Source organism: Oncorhynchus mykiss, chromosome 21 (genome assembly GCF_057628025.1).
Source record: "Oncorhynchus mykiss isolate SJ-2025 chromosome 21, ASM5762802v1, whole genome shotgun sequence".
In the NCBI taxonomy this organism is placed as follows: Eukaryota; Metazoa; Chordata; class Actinopteri; order Salmoniformes; family Salmonidae; genus Oncorhynchus; species Oncorhynchus mykiss.
Window position 1 is genome coordinate 8,410,911 of NC_143042.1, and position 18,248 is coordinate 8,429,158.

Here is an 18,248-nt window from a genome sequence, read left to right on the forward strand (position 1 = left end):
CAAAACTGCTCCAAATGAAGTTGTTGTTTGGGTTTTTTGCCCTTCTCTTCTGACCCAGAGTCATCTGTTCACTCCGATACGCTCTGCTTCACAAACCCCCCAGCCCCTGTGGGTCGTGTTTAAAATGTGTGTAGCTACATTTCGCTCTCTCTCTCTCTCTGCTTCCTAAATGACATGTGGTGAAATGGATGGCCCCGCAGAACAGCAGCGGTAGCACTAGCAACAGTAGCACTAGCAGCGGTAGCACTAGCATCGGTAGCACGGTGGTGGCAGAGGCAGCAGCGGTAGCACTAGCAGCGTTAGCATGGTGGTGGCAGACGCAGCAGGGGTGGCACTAGCAGCGGTAGCACTAGCAGCGGTAGTACGGTGGTGGCAGAGGCAGCAGCGGTAGCACTAGCAGCGGTAGTACGGTGGTGGCAGAGGCAGCAGCGGTAGCACTAGCAGCGGTAGCACTAGCAGCGGTAGCACTAGCAGCGGTAGTACGGTGGTGGCAGAGGCAGCAGCGGTAGCACTAGCAGCGGTAGCACTAGCAGCGGGAGTACGGTGGTGGCATAGACAGCAGTGGTAGCACTAGCAGCGGTAGTACGGTGGTGGCAGAGGCAGCAGCGGTAGCACTAGCAGCGGTAGCACTAGCAGCGGTAGCACTAGCAGCGGGAGTACGGTGGTGGCATAGACAGCAGTGGTAGCACTAGCAGCGGTAGCACTAGCAGCGGTAGTACGGTGGTGGCAGAGGCAGCAGCGGTAGCACTAGCAGCGGTAGTAAGGATGGTGGCAGAGGCAGCAGCGGTAGCACTAGCAGCGGTAGTACGGTGGTGGCAGAGGCAGCAGGGATAGTACGGTGGTGGCAGAGGCAGCAGCGGTAGCACTAGCAGCGGTAGTACGGTGGTGGCAGAGGCAGCAGCGGTAGCACTAGCAGCGGTAGCACTAGCAGCGGTAGTACGGTGGTGGCAGAGGCAGCAGCGGTAGCACTAGCAGCGGTAGCACTAGCAGCGGTAGCACTAGCAGCGGTAGTACGGCGGTGGCAGAGGCAGCAGCGGTAGCACTAGCAGCGGTAGTACGGTGGTGGCAGAGGCAGCAGCAGCGGTAGCACTAGCAGCGGTAGTACGGTGGTGGCAGAGGCAGCAGCGGTAGCACTAGCAGCGGTAGCACTAGCAGCGGTAGCACTAGCAGCGGTAGTACGGCGGTGGCAGAGGCAGCAGCGGTAGCACTAGCAGCGGTAGCACTAGCAGCGGTAGTATGGTGGTGGCAGAGGCAGCAGCGGTAGCACTAGCAGCGGTAGTACGGCGGTGGCAGAGGCAGCAGCGGTAGCACTAGCAGCGGTAGCACTAGCAGCGGTAGCACTAGCAGCGGTAGCACTAGCAGCAGTAGTACGGTGGTGGCAGAGGCAGCAGCGGTAGCTCTAGCAGCGGTAGTATGGTGGTGGCAGAGGCAGCAGCGGTAGCACTAGCAGCGGTAGTACGGCGGTGGCAGAGGCAGCAGCGGTAGCACTAGCAGCGGTAGTACGGCGGTGGCAGAGGCAGCAGCGGTAGCACTAGCAGCGGTTGTACGGTGGTGGCAGAGGCAGCAGCGGTAGCGGTAGCACTAGCAGCGGTAGTACGGTGGTGGCAGAGGCAGCAGCGGTAGCACTAGCAGCGGTAGTATGGTGGTGGCAGAGGCAGCAGCGGTAGCACTAGCAGCGGTAGCACTAGCAGCGGTAGCACTAGCAGCGGTAGCACTAGCAGCGGTAGCACTAGCAGAGGTAGCACTAGCAGCGGTAGCACTAGCAGCGGTAGTATGGTGGTGGCAGAGGCAGCAGCGGTAGCACTAGCAGCGGTAGCACTAGCAGCGGTAGCACTAGCAGCGGTAGCACTAGCAGAGGTAGCACTAGCAGCGGTAGCACTAGCAGCTGTAGTACGGTGGTGGCAGAGGCAGCAGCGGTAGCACTAGCAGCGGTAGCACTAGCAGCGGTAGCACTAGCAGCGGTAGCACTAGCAGCGGTAGCACTAGCAGCGGTAGCACTAGCAGCGGTAGCACTAGCAGAGGTAGCACTAGCAGCGGTAGCACTAGCAGCTGTAGTATGGTGGTGGCAGAGGCAGCAGCGGTAGCACTAGCAGCGGTAGTACGGTGGTGGCAGAGGCAGCAGCGGTAGCACTAGCAGCGGTAGTACGGTGGTGGCAGAGGCAGCAGCGGTAGCACTAGCAGCGGTAGTACGGTGGTGGCAGAGGCAGCAGGGATAGTACGGTGGTGGCAGAGGCAGCAGCGGTAGCACTAGCAGCGGTAGGACGGTGGTGGCAGAGACAGCAGCGGTAGCACTAGCAGCGGTAGCACTAGCAGCGGTAGCACTAGCAGCAGTAGTACGGTGGTGGCAGAGGCAGAAGCAGCGGTAGCACTAGCAGCGGTAGTACGGTGGTGGCAGAGGCAGCAGCGGTAGCACTAGCAGCGGTAGTACGGCGGTGGCAGAGGCAGCAGCGGTAGCACTAGCAGCGGTAGCATAGAGAAAACCGTGAAGATCCATGCTAATGTGTTACACTCCCCCTCTACTCTCCTTGTATGTACAAATTCATTGTAGATTCCGGAATGAACTGTGTTTGTGAGAGAGAGACGGTCTACCCTGACAGCTCCCTACGATAAGCAGAGGTCATAAAAACACTCTTCCATTGTCTCTGGCCAGCGGCAACCCACTGTTTTTCACCTTCCAATAGAGCAATAAAGTCTCCCTCCAGGACCACAACTGGTTCACATACAACTAGGTTAGTAACAGTAACAGTCAGGTTAAATTGGATTTGAAATCGTTTCTAGTTACAGGAGTCTGATCTTCCAGATTGAATATTGTTTGATGGTATCTTTTAAAGGCTCACCTGTTGGCATTGCTGTTAAGATATGTTTCTATTGAATTATTTAACAACCAATCAAAGCACAAGCCTGACAGTGAACCAATGAAAATCAATCAATACGGCCCCATCTGTTAAAACACACCTCAGAAAAACAAGTCTCTTTCCTTACGCAACCGCTTGTTCCCTAGGCCTCAACTCCCTACCCCCCACACACACACACACACAATAGCAGGGATCCTCACACACAGCAACAACTCATCATGTCCACCTCCTATAGTGTGTCGCCATCAGTAATTGGCTTTTACTCCCAACAACATCGTTGAGTCACGTTGACTCACAGCCACGGCGTGCAGCCAGGCGTTCTCATAGAAGAGCTTGTTTGAGTGTCATTCATACAACTGTTATGAACAGGTAGGCCCTGAGTCATCACCAGTGTTGTTTTAAAGGTTGTCATTCATTATAGTATTAAAGAATGTTTATTTCATGTTTTATAGAACAGATATAAAATGTTGGTCTATAGTCTAATCCTTGGTAGTAGAATGTTTGTCTAGCATTTCCCTTGTGCCTTTTGGAATAAATTGAATTCTAACGATAGAAAGTTAATGAATCATATAGAAAGATATTGAATCATTATAGCCAAGATAGCAAATGGAATAAGTAATGCAGAAAGTAAATATTTGAGGAGCTATGTTCCTCTATCCTCATGTGAGTCAACAATTAATTTACATTCAAAATCCTATTTCTCCTAACCTTACCTTAACCCGTAACCCTAAACCTAACCCCTAAACTTAATAGTCTTTGTCCTCATGGGATATGTCCCCACGAGAGAGCCTTTTCCTTGTTCTAAAATCCCACAAGGATAGTACATCCCCACAAGTATAGAAGAAACAACTAGGCACAACCCCTACAGCCACACACAACCGAGCACACACAACCCCTACAACCACACACAACCGAGCACACACAACCCCTACAACCACACACAACCGAGCACACACAACCCCTACAACCACACACAACCGAGCACACACAACCCCTACAACCACACACAACCGAGCACACACAACCCCTACAACCACACACAACCGAGCACACACAACCCCTACAACCACACACAACCGAGCACACACAACCCCTACAGCCACACACAACCGAGCACACACAACCCCTACAACCACACACAACCGAGCACACACAACCCCTACAACCACACACAACCGAGCACACACAACCCCTACAACCACACACAACCGAGCACACACAACCCCTACAACCACACACAACCGAGCACACACAACCCCTACAACCACACACAACCGAGCACACACAACCCCTACAGCCACACACAACCGAGCACACACAACCCCTACAACCACACACAACCGAGCACACACAACCCCTACAGCCACACACAACCGAGCACACACAACCCCTACAACCACACACAACCGAGCACACACAACCCCTACAACCACACACAACCGAGCACACACAACCCCTACAACCACACACAACCGAGCACACACAACCCCTACAACCACACACAACCGAGCACACACAACCCCTACAACCACACACAACCGAGCACACACAACCCCTACAACCACACACAACCGAGCACACACAACCCCTACAACCACACACAACCGAGCATGCACAACCCCTACAACCACACACAACCGAGCATGCACAACCCCTACAACCACACACAACCGAGCATGCACAACCCCTACAACCACACACAACCGAGCACGCACAACCCCTACAACCACACACAACCGAGCACGCACAACCCCTACAACCACACACAACCGAGCACGCACAACCCCTACAACCACACACAACCGAGCACACACAACCCCTACAACCACACACAACCGAGCATGCACAACCCCTACAACCACACACAACCGAGCACACACAACCCCTACAACCACACACAACCGAGCACACACAACCCCTACAACCACACACAACCGAGCACACACAACCCCTACAACCACACACAACCGAGCACACACAACCCCTACAACCACACACAACCGAGCACGCACAACCCCTACAACCACACACAACCGAGCACACACAACCCCTACAACCACACACAACCGAGCACACACAACCCCTACAACCACACACAACCGAGCACACACAACCCCTACAACCACACACAACCGAGCACACACAACCCCTACAACCACACACAACCGAGCACACACAACCCCTACAGCCACACACAACCGAGCACACACAACCCCTACAACCACACACAACCGAGCACACACAACCCCTACAACCACACACAACCGAGCACACACAACCCCTACAACCACGCACACACAACCCCTACAACCACGCACACACAACCCCTACAACCATGCACACACAACCCCTAAAACCACACACAACCAACCACACACAACCCCTACAATCACACACAACCAACCACAAACAACCACACACAACTGAGCACGCACAACTTCTACAACCACACACAACCGAGCACACACAACCCCTACAACCACGCACACACAACCCCTACAACGACACACAACCGAGCACGCACAACCCCTACAACCACGCACAACCCCTACAACTACACACAACCGAGCATGCACAACCCCTACAACCACACACAACTGAGCACGCACAACCCCTACAACCACACACAACCTCTACAACCACACACAACCTCTACAACCATGCACACACAACCCCTACAACCACGCGCACACAACCCCTACAACCACGCGCACACAACCCCTACAACCACACACAACCAACCACACACAACCCCTACAATCACACACAACCACACACAATCCCTAGAACCACACACAATCCCTAGAACCACACGCAATCCCTAGAACCACACGCAATCCCTAGAACCACACGCAATCCCTAAAACCACACGCAATCCCTAGAACCACATACAACCCCGAGAACCACACACAACCCCTAGTACCTACCATTTACTGCCCCCCTCCGCCCCCTAGTGAGAGAGCTTGGGGGGGACTATAGCCTTGTTCTGTTCAGTGTTCTCCGTGTATATAGTTCAAAATAATACAATATAAAAATTGCTGACACCATTCAAACCAATGAGGGTTCAGAACTATATTTTTTCAGATAGAACCGTTATAGTCCCAAGCTTACCAGTGGTTCAGTCCATTACTGGTTATCAGCTTTTCCTGTATGTTGTACTATACTGCCCCACCCCCACCCTACACCTCTAGTTGGTGCAGCCCTCCAGGCACAATCAAGGAATTCATTCTTTCCCTGTTCTATCTAGCTGGCACTTTTTCATCATGTTCTGTTTGCTCCATATCTCTCTAGCTCTCTCTCCCTGTCGGTCTGTTTTCCCCTTCTCCTTTTCTATCTGCTCTGCCTCCCCTCTTTTGATATTTGTTTATTCTATTCCATTTAATATTTCACCAACATGCTTATCCTCCTCCACCACATTTCTCCTGCACTTTCTTTCTGCTGATTGGCCTATTCTGCCCGCTTCTCGCTCGCTCTCTCTGCCTCCACCTTTCCTGTTTTGCATTTTTCTGATTTTCTACCCTTCTACTTTTCCTATGTCTCTCTTGCTCACTCTTTCTCTCCCCTTTTCTTTTCTCTTCCCCTTCTCTCTGTCTTCCCTCCTTTTCTCTCCCCACCAAGCTTTCTGCTTCTCCCTCCCTCCCTCCCTCCCCTCTCTCTCTTCCTCCCTCTCCATCCGTCAGGGTCCTGTGAGCTGTGGCGGACACGCTGCATGCTACATGCTCGTCTCCTTCCAAATGGCTTCCTCAGTGATTGCTAATGAAGCGCACGGAGTAGAGCGAGAGCTGCTTCCTTCCGACAGAGGAGGACTGGCGTTTGTGTCGCCCTGGACACGGCCTGCCTGACAGCCCCCAACAACTAGCTAACTAGTGGGACCACGTTAGCTCAGTACGGAACCACTCCAGTATAGATTGGTGTGTTATAGCAGAAATATAATTCAGTACAGAACCACTCCAGTATAGATTGGTGTGGTATAGCAGAGATATAATTCAGTACAGAACCACTCCAGTATAGATTGGTGTGGTATAGCAGAGATATAATTCAGTACAGAACCACTCCAGTATAGATTGGTGTGGTATAGCAGAGATATAATTCAGTACAGAACCACTCCAGTATAGATTGGTGTGTTATAGCAGAGATATAATTCAGTACAGAACCACTCCAGTATAGATTGATGTGGTATAGCAGAGATATAAGTCAGTACAGAACCACTCCAGTATAGATTGATGTGGTATAGCAGAGCTATATATAATTCAGTACAGAAAGCACAGGACAGACACCTACTGTCTCTAGGACCCCTCTTGTTGTCCAGTAACACAACTGTGCTTTGTTAGCTCACTGCAGCATAGCACAACGTTGGATGATGTGGTATATCATAGGTAGAGCACACAGAAACAGTACAGAACTCCACAGACCAGCACAGAACCATCAAACATACTGTATGCTGCAGGGACTTGCTTCCATTCAGCCACAAGAGCATTAGTGATATTGGCCACTGATGTTGGGTGATTAGGCCTGGCTCGCAGTCGGCGTTCCAATTCACCTCAAAGGTGTTCGATGGGCTTGAGGTCAGGGCTCTGTGCAGGCCAGTCAAGTTCTTCCACACCGATCTCGAGAAACTGACAACATTTCTGTATGGACCTCACTTTGTGCACGGGGGCATTGTCATTCTGAAACAGGAAAGGGCCTTCCCCAAACTGTTGCCACAAATTTAGAAGCACAGAATTGTCTAGAATGTCATTGTATGCTGTAGCGTTAAGATTTTCCTTCGCTGGAACTAAGGGGCCTAGCCCGACCAATGAAAGACCATTATTCCTCCTCCACCAAACTTTACAGTTGGCACTATGCATTTGGTCAGGTAGCATTGGTTTGGCATCGGCCAAACCCAGATTAGTTTGTTGGCCTGCCAGATGGTGAAGCGAGATTCACCATTCATTCATAATAATTGTCTGTTGCTGCAGGATTATTTTCCTGCTATGATAAACTGTTCATTTATCTCTCTCCTCTCTACTTTCTTCATCCTTTCGGGCTCTCTCTTTCTACTGTCTCTCTTTCTACTGTCTCTCTCTCTCTCTCGCTCTCTCTTTCTACTGTCTCTCTTTCTACTGTCTCTCTTTCTACTGTCTCTCTCTACTGTCTCTCTCTCTCTTCTCTCTCTCTCTCTCTCTCTCTCTCTCTCTCTCTCTCTACTCTCTCTCTCTCTACTGTCTCTCTCTCTCTCTCTCTACTGTCTCTCTCTCTACTGTCTCTCTCTCTCTCTCTCTTCTGTCTCTCTCTCTCTCTCTCTCTCTTCTGTCTCTCTCTCTCTCTACTGTCTCTCTCTCTCTCTCCTGTCTCTTGCATTCAGCACACTCCAGTGACAATTAGGAATGCTACATTGTGGCTCTCACACACTATCACATTGTCAAACCAATTTCTTGCTCTAACCATCACACCGGAGAAACAATGACAAATTCTGTCTCTCGATGGAGATGAAATGGACTGGATGAAGCGGCTACGATTGTTTTGCAAGCCCCCCCCCATGTCGCCACAACTCCCCCCGCTGTCCCTACCCTTGTTTTCCAAGCCCCCCCCATGTCGCCACAGCCCCCCCCGCTGCCCCTACCCTTGTTTTCCAAGCCCCCCCCATGTCGCCACAGCTCCCCCCGCTGCCCCTACCCTTGTTTTGCAAGCCCCCCCCATGTCGCCACAGCTCCCCCCACTGTCCCTACCCTTGTTTTCCAAGCCCCCCCCATGTCGCTACAGCTCCCCCCGCTGTCCCTACCCTTGTTTTCCAAGCCCCCCCATGTCGCCACAGCTTCCCCCGCTGGCCCTACCCTTGTTTTCCAAGCCCCCCCCCCATGTCGCCACAGCTCCCCCCGCTGTCCCTACCCATGAAGTAACCACAGCACAAATCACTGCTGACACACACACCCACATGCATACGCACACAGGGGCACATACACAGACACGCACAGGCACATGCATATGCATGCTCCCATATGCAACAAAGCAAACGCACACATTTCACTGTCAGTCTACACCTGTTTACCAAGCATGTGACAAAGAAATTTTGATTTGACACACCACAGTGCCCGTCAGATGCTGTCCCTTAGCCAGCCCTGCACGTTGACACACAGTCCCTTAAGGCCGTGAGTTACTGAGAGAGGGGGAGAGGGAGCGAGAGAAAGAGATAGGGGGAGATGCGTTTTGAATTGATCATGTCTGATCCTTGCTTAAGTGACCAGCGTTGGCCTAAAGTTCACTGCAGAAGCCTGTATTTGGGGGGGGGTGCTTCAAGGGTCGATAGTACAAGGTCATGCATGGGCACAACATGTATGGCTTTGTGTGAGGTGAAATGGCTGGGATGTTTGTTTGAGCTGTCTATATGTAAGGTTTTGTTACTGTTTGTGTGCCAGCGATATGTTTGCATCAGTGACAGTGTGTGGGATTCAGGTTCTCTAAGTATTTGGGTTTAAGAGAGGTTTTTTGTCTGCTTATCAGCTCAGTGGCAGTGTGCATATGGTTGTGTGCATCTGTGTGTAATCTAAGTAAATGTGGGCTATGTGTCTGAGTGTGAGAGAGGCAGGGATATTTTAACTTTGTGTTTGTGAAGGATATATTAATCGGTTTGCGTGTGTATGTATCAAACCCCCCTCCTAATCTCTGTCTCTTTGGATTGGAGAGGGCCCCTCTCTCTAAGCCCCCCCCCCCCTCCCCTCCATCTCTCTCTCTAAATTCCCAGAACCACCACCCCCACATACACACATCACTCTGACGGGCCCTGACTGCAGGTTAGACACATCAAAAGCTGCCTCAGCTCTCTCTCTCTCTCTCTCTGCTATCTCTGCTCTGTCTCTCTCTGATATCTCTTCTCTGTCTCTCTGCTATCTCTGCTCTGCCTCAGCTCTCTCTCTCTCTGCTATCTCTGTTCTATCTCTGTCTCTCTGCTATCTGTCTCTCTCTCATCTGTCTCTCTCTCTGCTATCTCTGCTCTGCCTCAGCTCTCTCTCTCTGCTATCTCTGCTCTGCCTCAGCTCTCTCTATCTCTGCTATCTCTGCTCTGCCTCAGCTCTCTCTCTCTCTCTGCTATCTCTGCTCTGTCTCTCTGCTATCTCTGCTCTGTCTGTCTGCTATCTCTGCTCTCCCTCTCTCGGCTATCTCTGCTCTGTCTCTCTGCTATCTCTGCTCTGTCTCTCTCTCTCTCTCTCTCTTTCTGCTATCTCTGCTCTGTCTCTGCTCTCTCTCTGCTCTCTCTCTGCTCTCTTATGCTCTTACTGCATGGTGCAGCGCAGAGATGAGTATATCAGCCTCTCCCCCTTTCCTTCCCTCCCTCCCTTTCTTTCTCCTCTCTCTTCTCTCTCCTCTCTCTCCCTCTTCTCTCTCCTCTCTCTCTTTCTCTCTCCTCTCTCTCTTTCTCTCTCCTCTCTTTCTCTCCTATTTCTCTCTCCTCTCTCTCTCTCTCTCTCCTCTTTCTCTCTCCTCTCTTTCTCTCTCCTCTCTTTCTCTCTCCTCTCTCTCTATCACAAATAAATAGGAGTAGAGAGGAAATAGTCGGATCCCTCCGAGACAATCTTGCACCGTCCTCCCATTACCGCCTCGGTTACGTAAACCGTTGACAGAGGGGACAGTGTGTGACGTTTAATGGCTGCTGGGGCTTGGCCGGTGACCGGGCTGCTGTGACACTACCTCGCCACCAGTATTTTTTTTATTTTTGTGGGAAGAGTTTTAATCACGAGGTGTGTGTCCGTCCAGGCTGTGTAAATTATAGACCAATCAGAGTTTAATCACTCAGACACAGTGAGCAATATGCCCTGGTCGTCGATACCAGCTCCTATTAATACTCCCTTTTACTGCTTAATAAGATGCCCCCAATTTGTTTTTGTTCTGTTTTTGTCTGATCTTTTTTTTCTCTTTTCTTGCATTTTAATGAGCTGTGGCGCCGGGGGCCCTGTCGACCGGTTGTTAATGCTCCGGCGTCCCGCTGAAAGCCAGCGTGCGTCTTGGTAAAGAAAGAGAGGCCTCTGTTCTGTACGTGTCACTCCTTACACCGATAGTCAAAACAACCGTCTCTATAAAAAACCACACGCTGTTAGCCAGTTTGAGCTGTCCACAGACGCTAACGACCTGGTGTACATGTCATCTCTCCAGGTCAGGTCTAGGGGGGAGCTAGGTTACGGCTATGTTAAGATGGAGAGGGAGATTGTTGAAGATGAAGAATGCACAGTTAACGGCGAGACCCACAGCATTTGTCCTCATAAAACCGTCGCTGACTGATGAAGCCACAACAGCTGGGGGAATGCAATGAAAAGAGAAATGAGATGTTTTGGGGGCCAAGAGGAAAGTGTGTGTGCTCACATCACCAGGGTCTGTCTCGTACATCCACAAGTCTGGTAGTGAAAAACACCTCTCTGACCACTCGAAGTCAAGCACATAGAAAACAACCCCCTCAAGTTAGCACACCATATCACACCCTACACCTTCATATCTTTACACACATGCAATCATTCATTGACATGACCACAGTGCAATCTCATACATATCACTGGGGAGCACTTCAAATACCCCTGTTTAAATAGAGGCCATTTAAAAGCTTTTCTCATGGGTTCCATGCATTTGGAGAACTTCATGAAAACGGGACAAATCTAGTACCCGCTTTGAAATGGGCCACACCTTGATTAAGTACCATGTCATTGACTAATGTTATGCGTACTAAACATAGCTTCCCCCACCTGCCTCGACACACGGGCATATCAAGTGTTATTAAAAACAGCAGCAGGCACTTCTGTGCTGTGATTGATTCTGTGTGAGTCACCCAGCACACGCAGGGTTAAAGTATAGCTGCAGAGTCTTACTGCAGTGTCTGAAGCGTTTGGCTGTTCGCTACAGTACACCAGGAGAACAAAACGTCATCTCTCTCTGTTTCTTTTTTTCTCTCTCCAAAAATCATTTTTTATTGCATTTGTAACATTTGGCACAATACAAATTCATGGTGCTTTTACAAGATAAACCTGTAAAGATCAAACACTGACCTTTTTTTTTCTTAAAGAAAGTCTTCTCAGTATAAATGTTTTTTCTCTTTTCACTGCATTCTCTGTAGCATTGGTTTTTTAATTAAAAATCACAATGCCTCTTCTTTTTTATTTTAACAAGTCTACCCTCATTTCTCAAAGTCAAGACAGTATGTTAAACAACTCGTCTTTTTAAATAGAAGTTACAAGTTAGAAAATAGTTTCAATGTATTTATTTTTAATATAATATGCTTCTCTATCACCAGTCCATGGTACTTTCAATAGTTTCATATATAGATTTATTTATAAGCATGTACAACAAGAAATGTTCAGTCTTTTTAAGTTTTGCACTCTGTACAAAAAAGAAAGTTCCTGTCTTTTCCCCCGTTGTGCATTCTATTGCATGTTGTTATGAGAAGAGAGGGGTGGCTATGGGGATTGGGACTTGCCTGGGGGGTGGGTGGGGGGTTGTGTGGGGGGCTTTAAATCTGAGTCTCCTGAACCTTCTCCTTGGTGTGAGTTTTTATGACAAAGGGCTCAGGGAGGTTTGTGATGGCGCTGGGCAAGGTTCGAGGGAGAGAGTTCCCAATGTTGTTCTCTGTCCATTTAGCCCCATGTCCTGCTGGCTTGTACGTGTTGTATTTGGGCTTGAGGGTGCGGTAGTCCACCTTGTGATGGTCTGCTTTGTGGGGACTGGAATCCATTTTGGGTTTCTGGTTGCCATAATCCTGTTTGTGGGGGCTGTTGTAGCCTGATTTGAAGACGATGTAGTCCGGCGCGCCCTTGGGGGTGTGTTCTGATTTGGGTTTGTATTGACTGTTGTCGGGTTTGGATTTGTGTGTACTGTACTCCGGTTTGGATTTGTGTGTAATGTACTCCGGTTTGGATTTGGACTGAGTGCTGTAGTCAGGTTTGTAAGGGCTGTAGTCTGGTTTAGGTCGTGGGTGAGTGCTGTAGTCAGGTTTGAATGGGCTACAGTCCGGTTTGGGTTTTGGATGAGTGCCATAATCCGGTTTGAAGGGGCTATAATCTGCTTTAGGTGTTCTCGGGTGAGTACTACTGCTATAATCCGGTTTAAATGGGCTATAATCTGCTTTAGGTGTTCTCGGGTGAGTACTGTAGTCGGGTTTGAAGGGGCTATAGTCCGTTTTCGGCTGCTTGTGAGTGCTATATTCCGGTCTGAATGGGCTATAGTCAGCCTTTGGTCTATGAAGGCTAAAATCTGGTGTAGATTTGTGGGTGCTATATTCCACTGTAGATTTGTGGGTAGTGTAGTCCACGGTTGGTTTATAGGTGGTGTACTCAGCCTTGGGCTTGTGTATAATGTAGTCTGGTTTGGGCATGTGGATTGTGTAGTCCCCCTTGTAGTCAGCTTTGGGTTTGGGGAAGCCATAGTCTGTTTTGTGGCTGATATAATCCAGTTTTTGGATGCTGTTGTGGTCTCGTATCTCGGGCAGCGTGTGGTCTCGTATCTCGGGCAGCGTGTGGTCTCGGATCTCGTTGGCAGCAGAAGCAGGCGGCGGCAGGTCCTCCTCGTCCACCTGGATGATTTCTACTGTACGGGCGGCTGCCACTGTGCTCCGCTGCTGGTGGCGCTTCCTCAGCTTGTAGAAGGCGATGAGCATGACGGCGGCCAGTAGCGTGACGGCTACGAAGCAGCCGATGATGATCTTGGTGGTTTTCATCATCTCGTCCAGGCTGGGGACTGTGTCGGGTGGCTTGACCGTGGCGGACTTGGAGGCAGGAACGGAGGATGGTCGGGCGCCTGGCTGGCCCTCGGTGTTCTGGAGCAGAACGGTGGGAGTAGAGATGAAGACGGGCTGAAAGAGGGAGGGCGAGGCGGTGGTGGTGGTGCCAGCGCCCACCGCACCTCCCCCTGCTTCTCCTCCAGCCCCCCTACCAGTGTTAGGGGCACTCGTTGTGGGCTTGGGCATCTCCGTGGTGGGTCCCGGCACTTCCACGGTCACCGTGGTGAAGTAGCTGAGGTTGGACGTGTTGAGTTCAGCCGCGCTCACGTTGAGGTAGGCCGAGGCGTTTGAGTTGCCGGCCGCGTTGGACACCATGCAGGTGTAGGTGCCTGTGTCAGCCGCCAGCACGTTGGAGAAGTTGAGTGTGCCATCATTGAGCACGGCGATCCGCTGGTGGGCCGAGGCGTGCGTCAGGACAGTCCCATTGGGCAGCAGCCACCGAACCGAGGACATTGGCGCAGTCCGGCAACGGAGCTCCGCTACGCGCTCTGCCGAAATATTCAAGTCTCTTGGCGCGTCACCTATGAAGGGGGCAGAGCACTGCAGCACGCCGGTCTCCCCCCGGTCCAACTCCACCAGCTGGCGGCCCCGCATGTGGGCCGGCGCGTGGCATCGGCCACAGCAGGTAGAATTGGTAGGGATATACTCTCGCAGCCATCGCGCCAGCCACATGGCTTCACAGCCACAGTTCCAGGGGTTGTGGTGGAGGTGCAGCTCCACTAGGTACCTGAGGGGGGAGAACAGGTCGTGTGGCAGGGCGCTCAGGTTGTTGTGGGCTAGGTTGAGCTCCACCAGCGAGCTCAGGTCGTCAAAGGCGTTGCGCTCGATCACACCAATCTGCGAATTCATCACCCACAGCTTCTTGAGTGAGCGCAGGCCCCGGAAGGAGCCTGGCTTGATTTCGGAGAAGAGGTTCTCCGAGATCTCCAGTTCCTCCAGGCCCAGCAGGGGGCTTAGATTGGGCATCTCCCCCCGGATGTTGCACATGCCCAGGTTGAGGTACTTGAGGTTGTGCAGGCCCTCAAAGGCGCCATCGGAGATGAAATCCAGCTTGCGCAGCTCGCCCAGGTCCAAACGCATGAGCGAGGGCACTCGGTTGAAGGCATACGAAGGGATGCTCTCAATGGGGTTATTCCTCAGCCATAATTCCCTGAGCTTGGACAGGTACTCAAAGGCACCACTGGGCACCCCAGTTAGCCGGTTGTCAAATAGCTCCAGCGTGTTTAAGCTGGTGAGGCCATTGAAGGCGCCCACCTCGATCTGCCGGATGGCGTTGCGGCCCAGCTGCAGAACCTCAAGGTGGTGCAGGTGTCGGAAGGTGTCGGCCTGCACCTCTCCAATTGCATTCTCCATCAGGTTGAGGTGGCGCGTGTTGGCGGGGATTCCCGGGGGCACGCGAGTGAGGCCGCGCCGAGTGCACACCACTTTGCTCAGCTGGCTACTACACGAGCACTGCGGTGGGCAGCCCTGAGGGCCTGGCGCTGCTGCCCCCGCCATAGCCAGAGAGGCGCTGCTCCACGCTCGCGCCATCAGGAACACAACACAGAGCAGGGTGGCTCGACGCACAGCTACCCGCCCCAGGAGACTCATGATGTGGCACGCTCATAATTCAGCATCGTCCGGGGGGAGAGGGTTGGGGGGGGGGGGTCGGTTGGTTGAATGGGTTGGTGGTCGAAAGTGGGAGGGGGGGGTGAGGTATAAGGGGAGGGTGGAGAGGGCTGGCCCTACCCCGGATTAAGCAAGACTCTGGCTCTCTTTTCCATGGACACTACTGGAGGGGGGAGGGCAACTGCTCTTAAATGTTTCAGAGAAAATATAGAATAGGAGATGGAGATGATTGAAATAGGGTTGGAAATGCTAGACACCTACCTCAAGCGTTTTTTTTTTTTACAGGTCCTTACGGGATTGTTTGTCAATCACAGAGTGTTTAAATCGGGTATATATCCAAGGAGCAGAGAAATAAAGAATTTTATTTCTGCTCTGTTAGAAGCAAATGAAGTGAAGATTCTTTGCCAAAATGGCCCCTTTTTATAATTCCACACAAGCGAACATCATCCGAAGAAGGAAAAGATGTGAAGGCCCATCCGAAGCTTGTGTTTTAGATGGGTAGGAATCCAGTCAGGCTCCTATAGCAGTACACGCTCGCTCGCTCTCGGCTGCTCTTCTCCCGCTTGTCCTTGGAATCCGCCGCTCGATGTTTCCGCCGAACGCCTTCTCCAAGTCTCCATAGCACAAACGCGTGCTCACCGACACACACACTCCGCACTCTGAAAACCCAAGGCAGAGAAGAAAAATGGGTGGGGGTTTCAGGGTAGAGGGAGGGGGGGGTTAAGGAGGAAGAAGAAGAAAAATTCCACAGTCCTTTCAAATTTCTTCCCCTTTTGTTTGAAGGGGGGGGGGACAGGACCCCCCCTTTCCTTTCCCTTGGCTCTTTCTATTTTTTGGTGGTCAGTCAGTCAGTCTACCCTCTCTCTCTCTCTCTCTCTCTCTCTCTCTCTCTTTGTGTGTCGAGTCGTGTCCACTTGATTTCTGTAGCGCTCTGCAGGGTTGAAAAGGCTACGCGACACACACTGCGGTCATTAGCTTATTTCTCCTCTTAACTAGCTCTGCGCTCCAGCACAGCAGCACGCAAACACGGCTCGCCAGCAGCGGCGCTCACACACACACACACACACACACAGCAGCTGCAGCCTGCCTCCCGCGCACTTCCCAATAATCCGTCAATTTCTTCCGAGGGTGGGTGGGGGTTTGTAACAGAGTTGAGAGAGGGAGGGGGGCGTAGAGTAGATTCAGCAGCAATATCAGCACAGCAAAAAGAGGCTAAAGCGCCATCTCCCTCTGTCTCTTTCTCGCTCCTGTTTTCAATCCCTTTTTTTCTTCACCGCGCGGCAGAATAGGAGAGTGAAGCAAGAGAGAGCCGAGCGGGACACAGGCGTGAATGTTATAGCAGCATCGATGAGGAAAACAGATCCGCTGTAGCAGCAGATGAGCGAGAGCGGGGATGTGTATCTCTTTCTCTCTCTCTCCCCCTCTCCCGTTCTTCTCAGCCCCCGCAGTGTCCTGAGGTAGTGGCCAAGCTCAAAGCACTCAGTCCTTTGTGTGTGCCAGAGCGAAGCCTTTCAACCGTGTTAGCTTCCACTGTCCTCTCTTTCTCTCTCTCTTGTTTCTCTCTCTGGCTCCCTGGTTTAGAGGAGAATAAAGCGCTTCCCAGGTGAACTGGAGAAAACGGCAGCGTGTCCCCACGGCAACACGATTTTAACCCCTGCAGCCCCGGTGTTAATCCTGCTGCTCAGGTTATTCCGGCACGTTTTTCTGGTGCCAGTGTGGTGCAAGGCTGCTCTCACTCTCTCTCTTTCATTCGCTTGTTCACTCTGTTGCTCTTTCTCTTTTGTCCTTGAGTGGGAAACGTGAATGTACTGCTGACGCATCCTGCTCGGAGCAGTGCATTGGTTTGATGCAGTGTTTTTGTGCATTAACTAATCCACTCTCCCCCTCTTTCTTTCTCCTTCTCTTCTCTCTTCTCTCTCTTCTCTCTCTCTCTCTCTCTCTCTCTCTCTCTCTCTCATATATTCTACCCTGTTCCTCTCCCCTCTCCCGTCTCACTCAAGCCATTGCTCTTGCTCTCTCTCCTCGTTTGCCTGTCTACTCATCTTTTTTCTCTCTCGCGCTCGCTCTCTCTCTCCGTCAGAAGGTCAATGTAGAGTGAGTGTATCCTGCCTGACGTGTGTGCGCGTGCACACGTGTGCTCTGGGCCCTGGGACATTTTGAGGACTGGATGGCGGGAGATGTTCTACTGTTGAGTGAGGTAGAGAATGAGGAAGTGAAAAAGATGGGGACAGAGAGATTAAGAGAGGTGGACAGAGAGAAGTGAAATAGGGAGGGAGATTAAGAGAGGTGGACAGAGAGAAGTGGAAGAGGGAGGGAGATTAAGAGAGGTGGACAGAGAAGTTAAAGAGGGAGGGAAATTAAGAGAGGTGGACAGAGAGAAGTGAAAGAGGGAGGGAGATTAAGAGAGGTGGACAGAGAAGTGAAAGAGGGAGGGAGATTAAGAGAGGTGGACAGAGAAGTGAAAGAGGGAGGGAGATTAAGAGAGGTGGACAGAGAAGTTAAAGAGGGAGGGAAATTAAGAGAGGTGGACAGAGAGAAGTGAGAGGGAGGGAGATTAAGAGAGGTGGACAGAGAAGTGAAAGAGGGAGGGAGATTAAGAGAGGTGGACAGAGAAGTGAAATAGGGAGGGAGATTAAGAGAGGTGGACAGAGAGAAGTGGAAGAGGGAGGGAGATTAAGAGAGGTGGACAGAGAAGTTAAAGAGGGAGGGAAATTAAGAGAGGTGGACAGAGAGAAGTGAAAGAGGGAGGGAGATTAAGAGAGGTGGACAGAGAAGTGAAAGAGGGAGGGAGATTAAGAGAGGTGGACAGAGAAGTGAAAGAGGGAGGGAGATTAAGAGAGGTGGACAGAGAAGTTAAAGAGGGAGGGAAATTAAGAGAGGTGGACAGAGAGAAGTGAAAGAGGGAGGGAGATTAAGAGAGGTGGACAGAGAAGTGAAAGAGGGAGGGAGATTAAGAGAGGTGGACAGAGAGAAGTGAGATGAAGAGAGGGACAGAGAGAAGTGAGAGGGAGAGGGAGGGAGAGATGAAGAGGGACAGAGAGAAGTGAGAG

At 51.3% G+C, this 18,248-nt stretch overlaps 2 protein-coding genes and 1 long non-coding RNA gene across 3 annotated transcripts in view; 1 reads left to right on the plus strand and 2 right to left on the minus strand.

Moving 5' to 3' along the window:
- The window catches only part of LOC149972966 (uncharacterized), a 280,595-nt gene that overhangs the window by 149,546 nt on the left and 112,801 nt on the right, over window positions 1-18,248 (minus strand). The window lies entirely within an intron of this gene.
- The window catches only part of LOC110499879 (staphylococcal nuclease domain-containing protein 1), a 319,253-nt gene that overhangs the window by 129,843 nt on the left and 171,162 nt on the right, over window positions 1-18,248 (plus strand). The gene's annotated exons all lie outside the window — the stretch shown is intronic.
- Window positions 11,754-17,207, minus strand: LOC110499875 (leucine-rich repeat-containing protein 4-like). Its single transcript, XM_021576933.3, has one exon. It carries the CDS (start codon window positions 15,178-15,180, stop codon window positions 12,325-12,327), a length of 2,856 nt encoding a protein of 951 aa, XP_021432608.1. The 5' UTR covers window positions 15,181-17,207; the 3' UTR covers window positions 11,754-12,324.

Excerpts from the sequence above, each read along its gene's own strand:
- LOC110499875 (XM_021576933.3), bottom strand. The coding sequence starts at position 15,180 with ATGAGTCTCCTGGGGCGGGTAGCTGTGCGTCGAGCCACCCTGCTCTGT.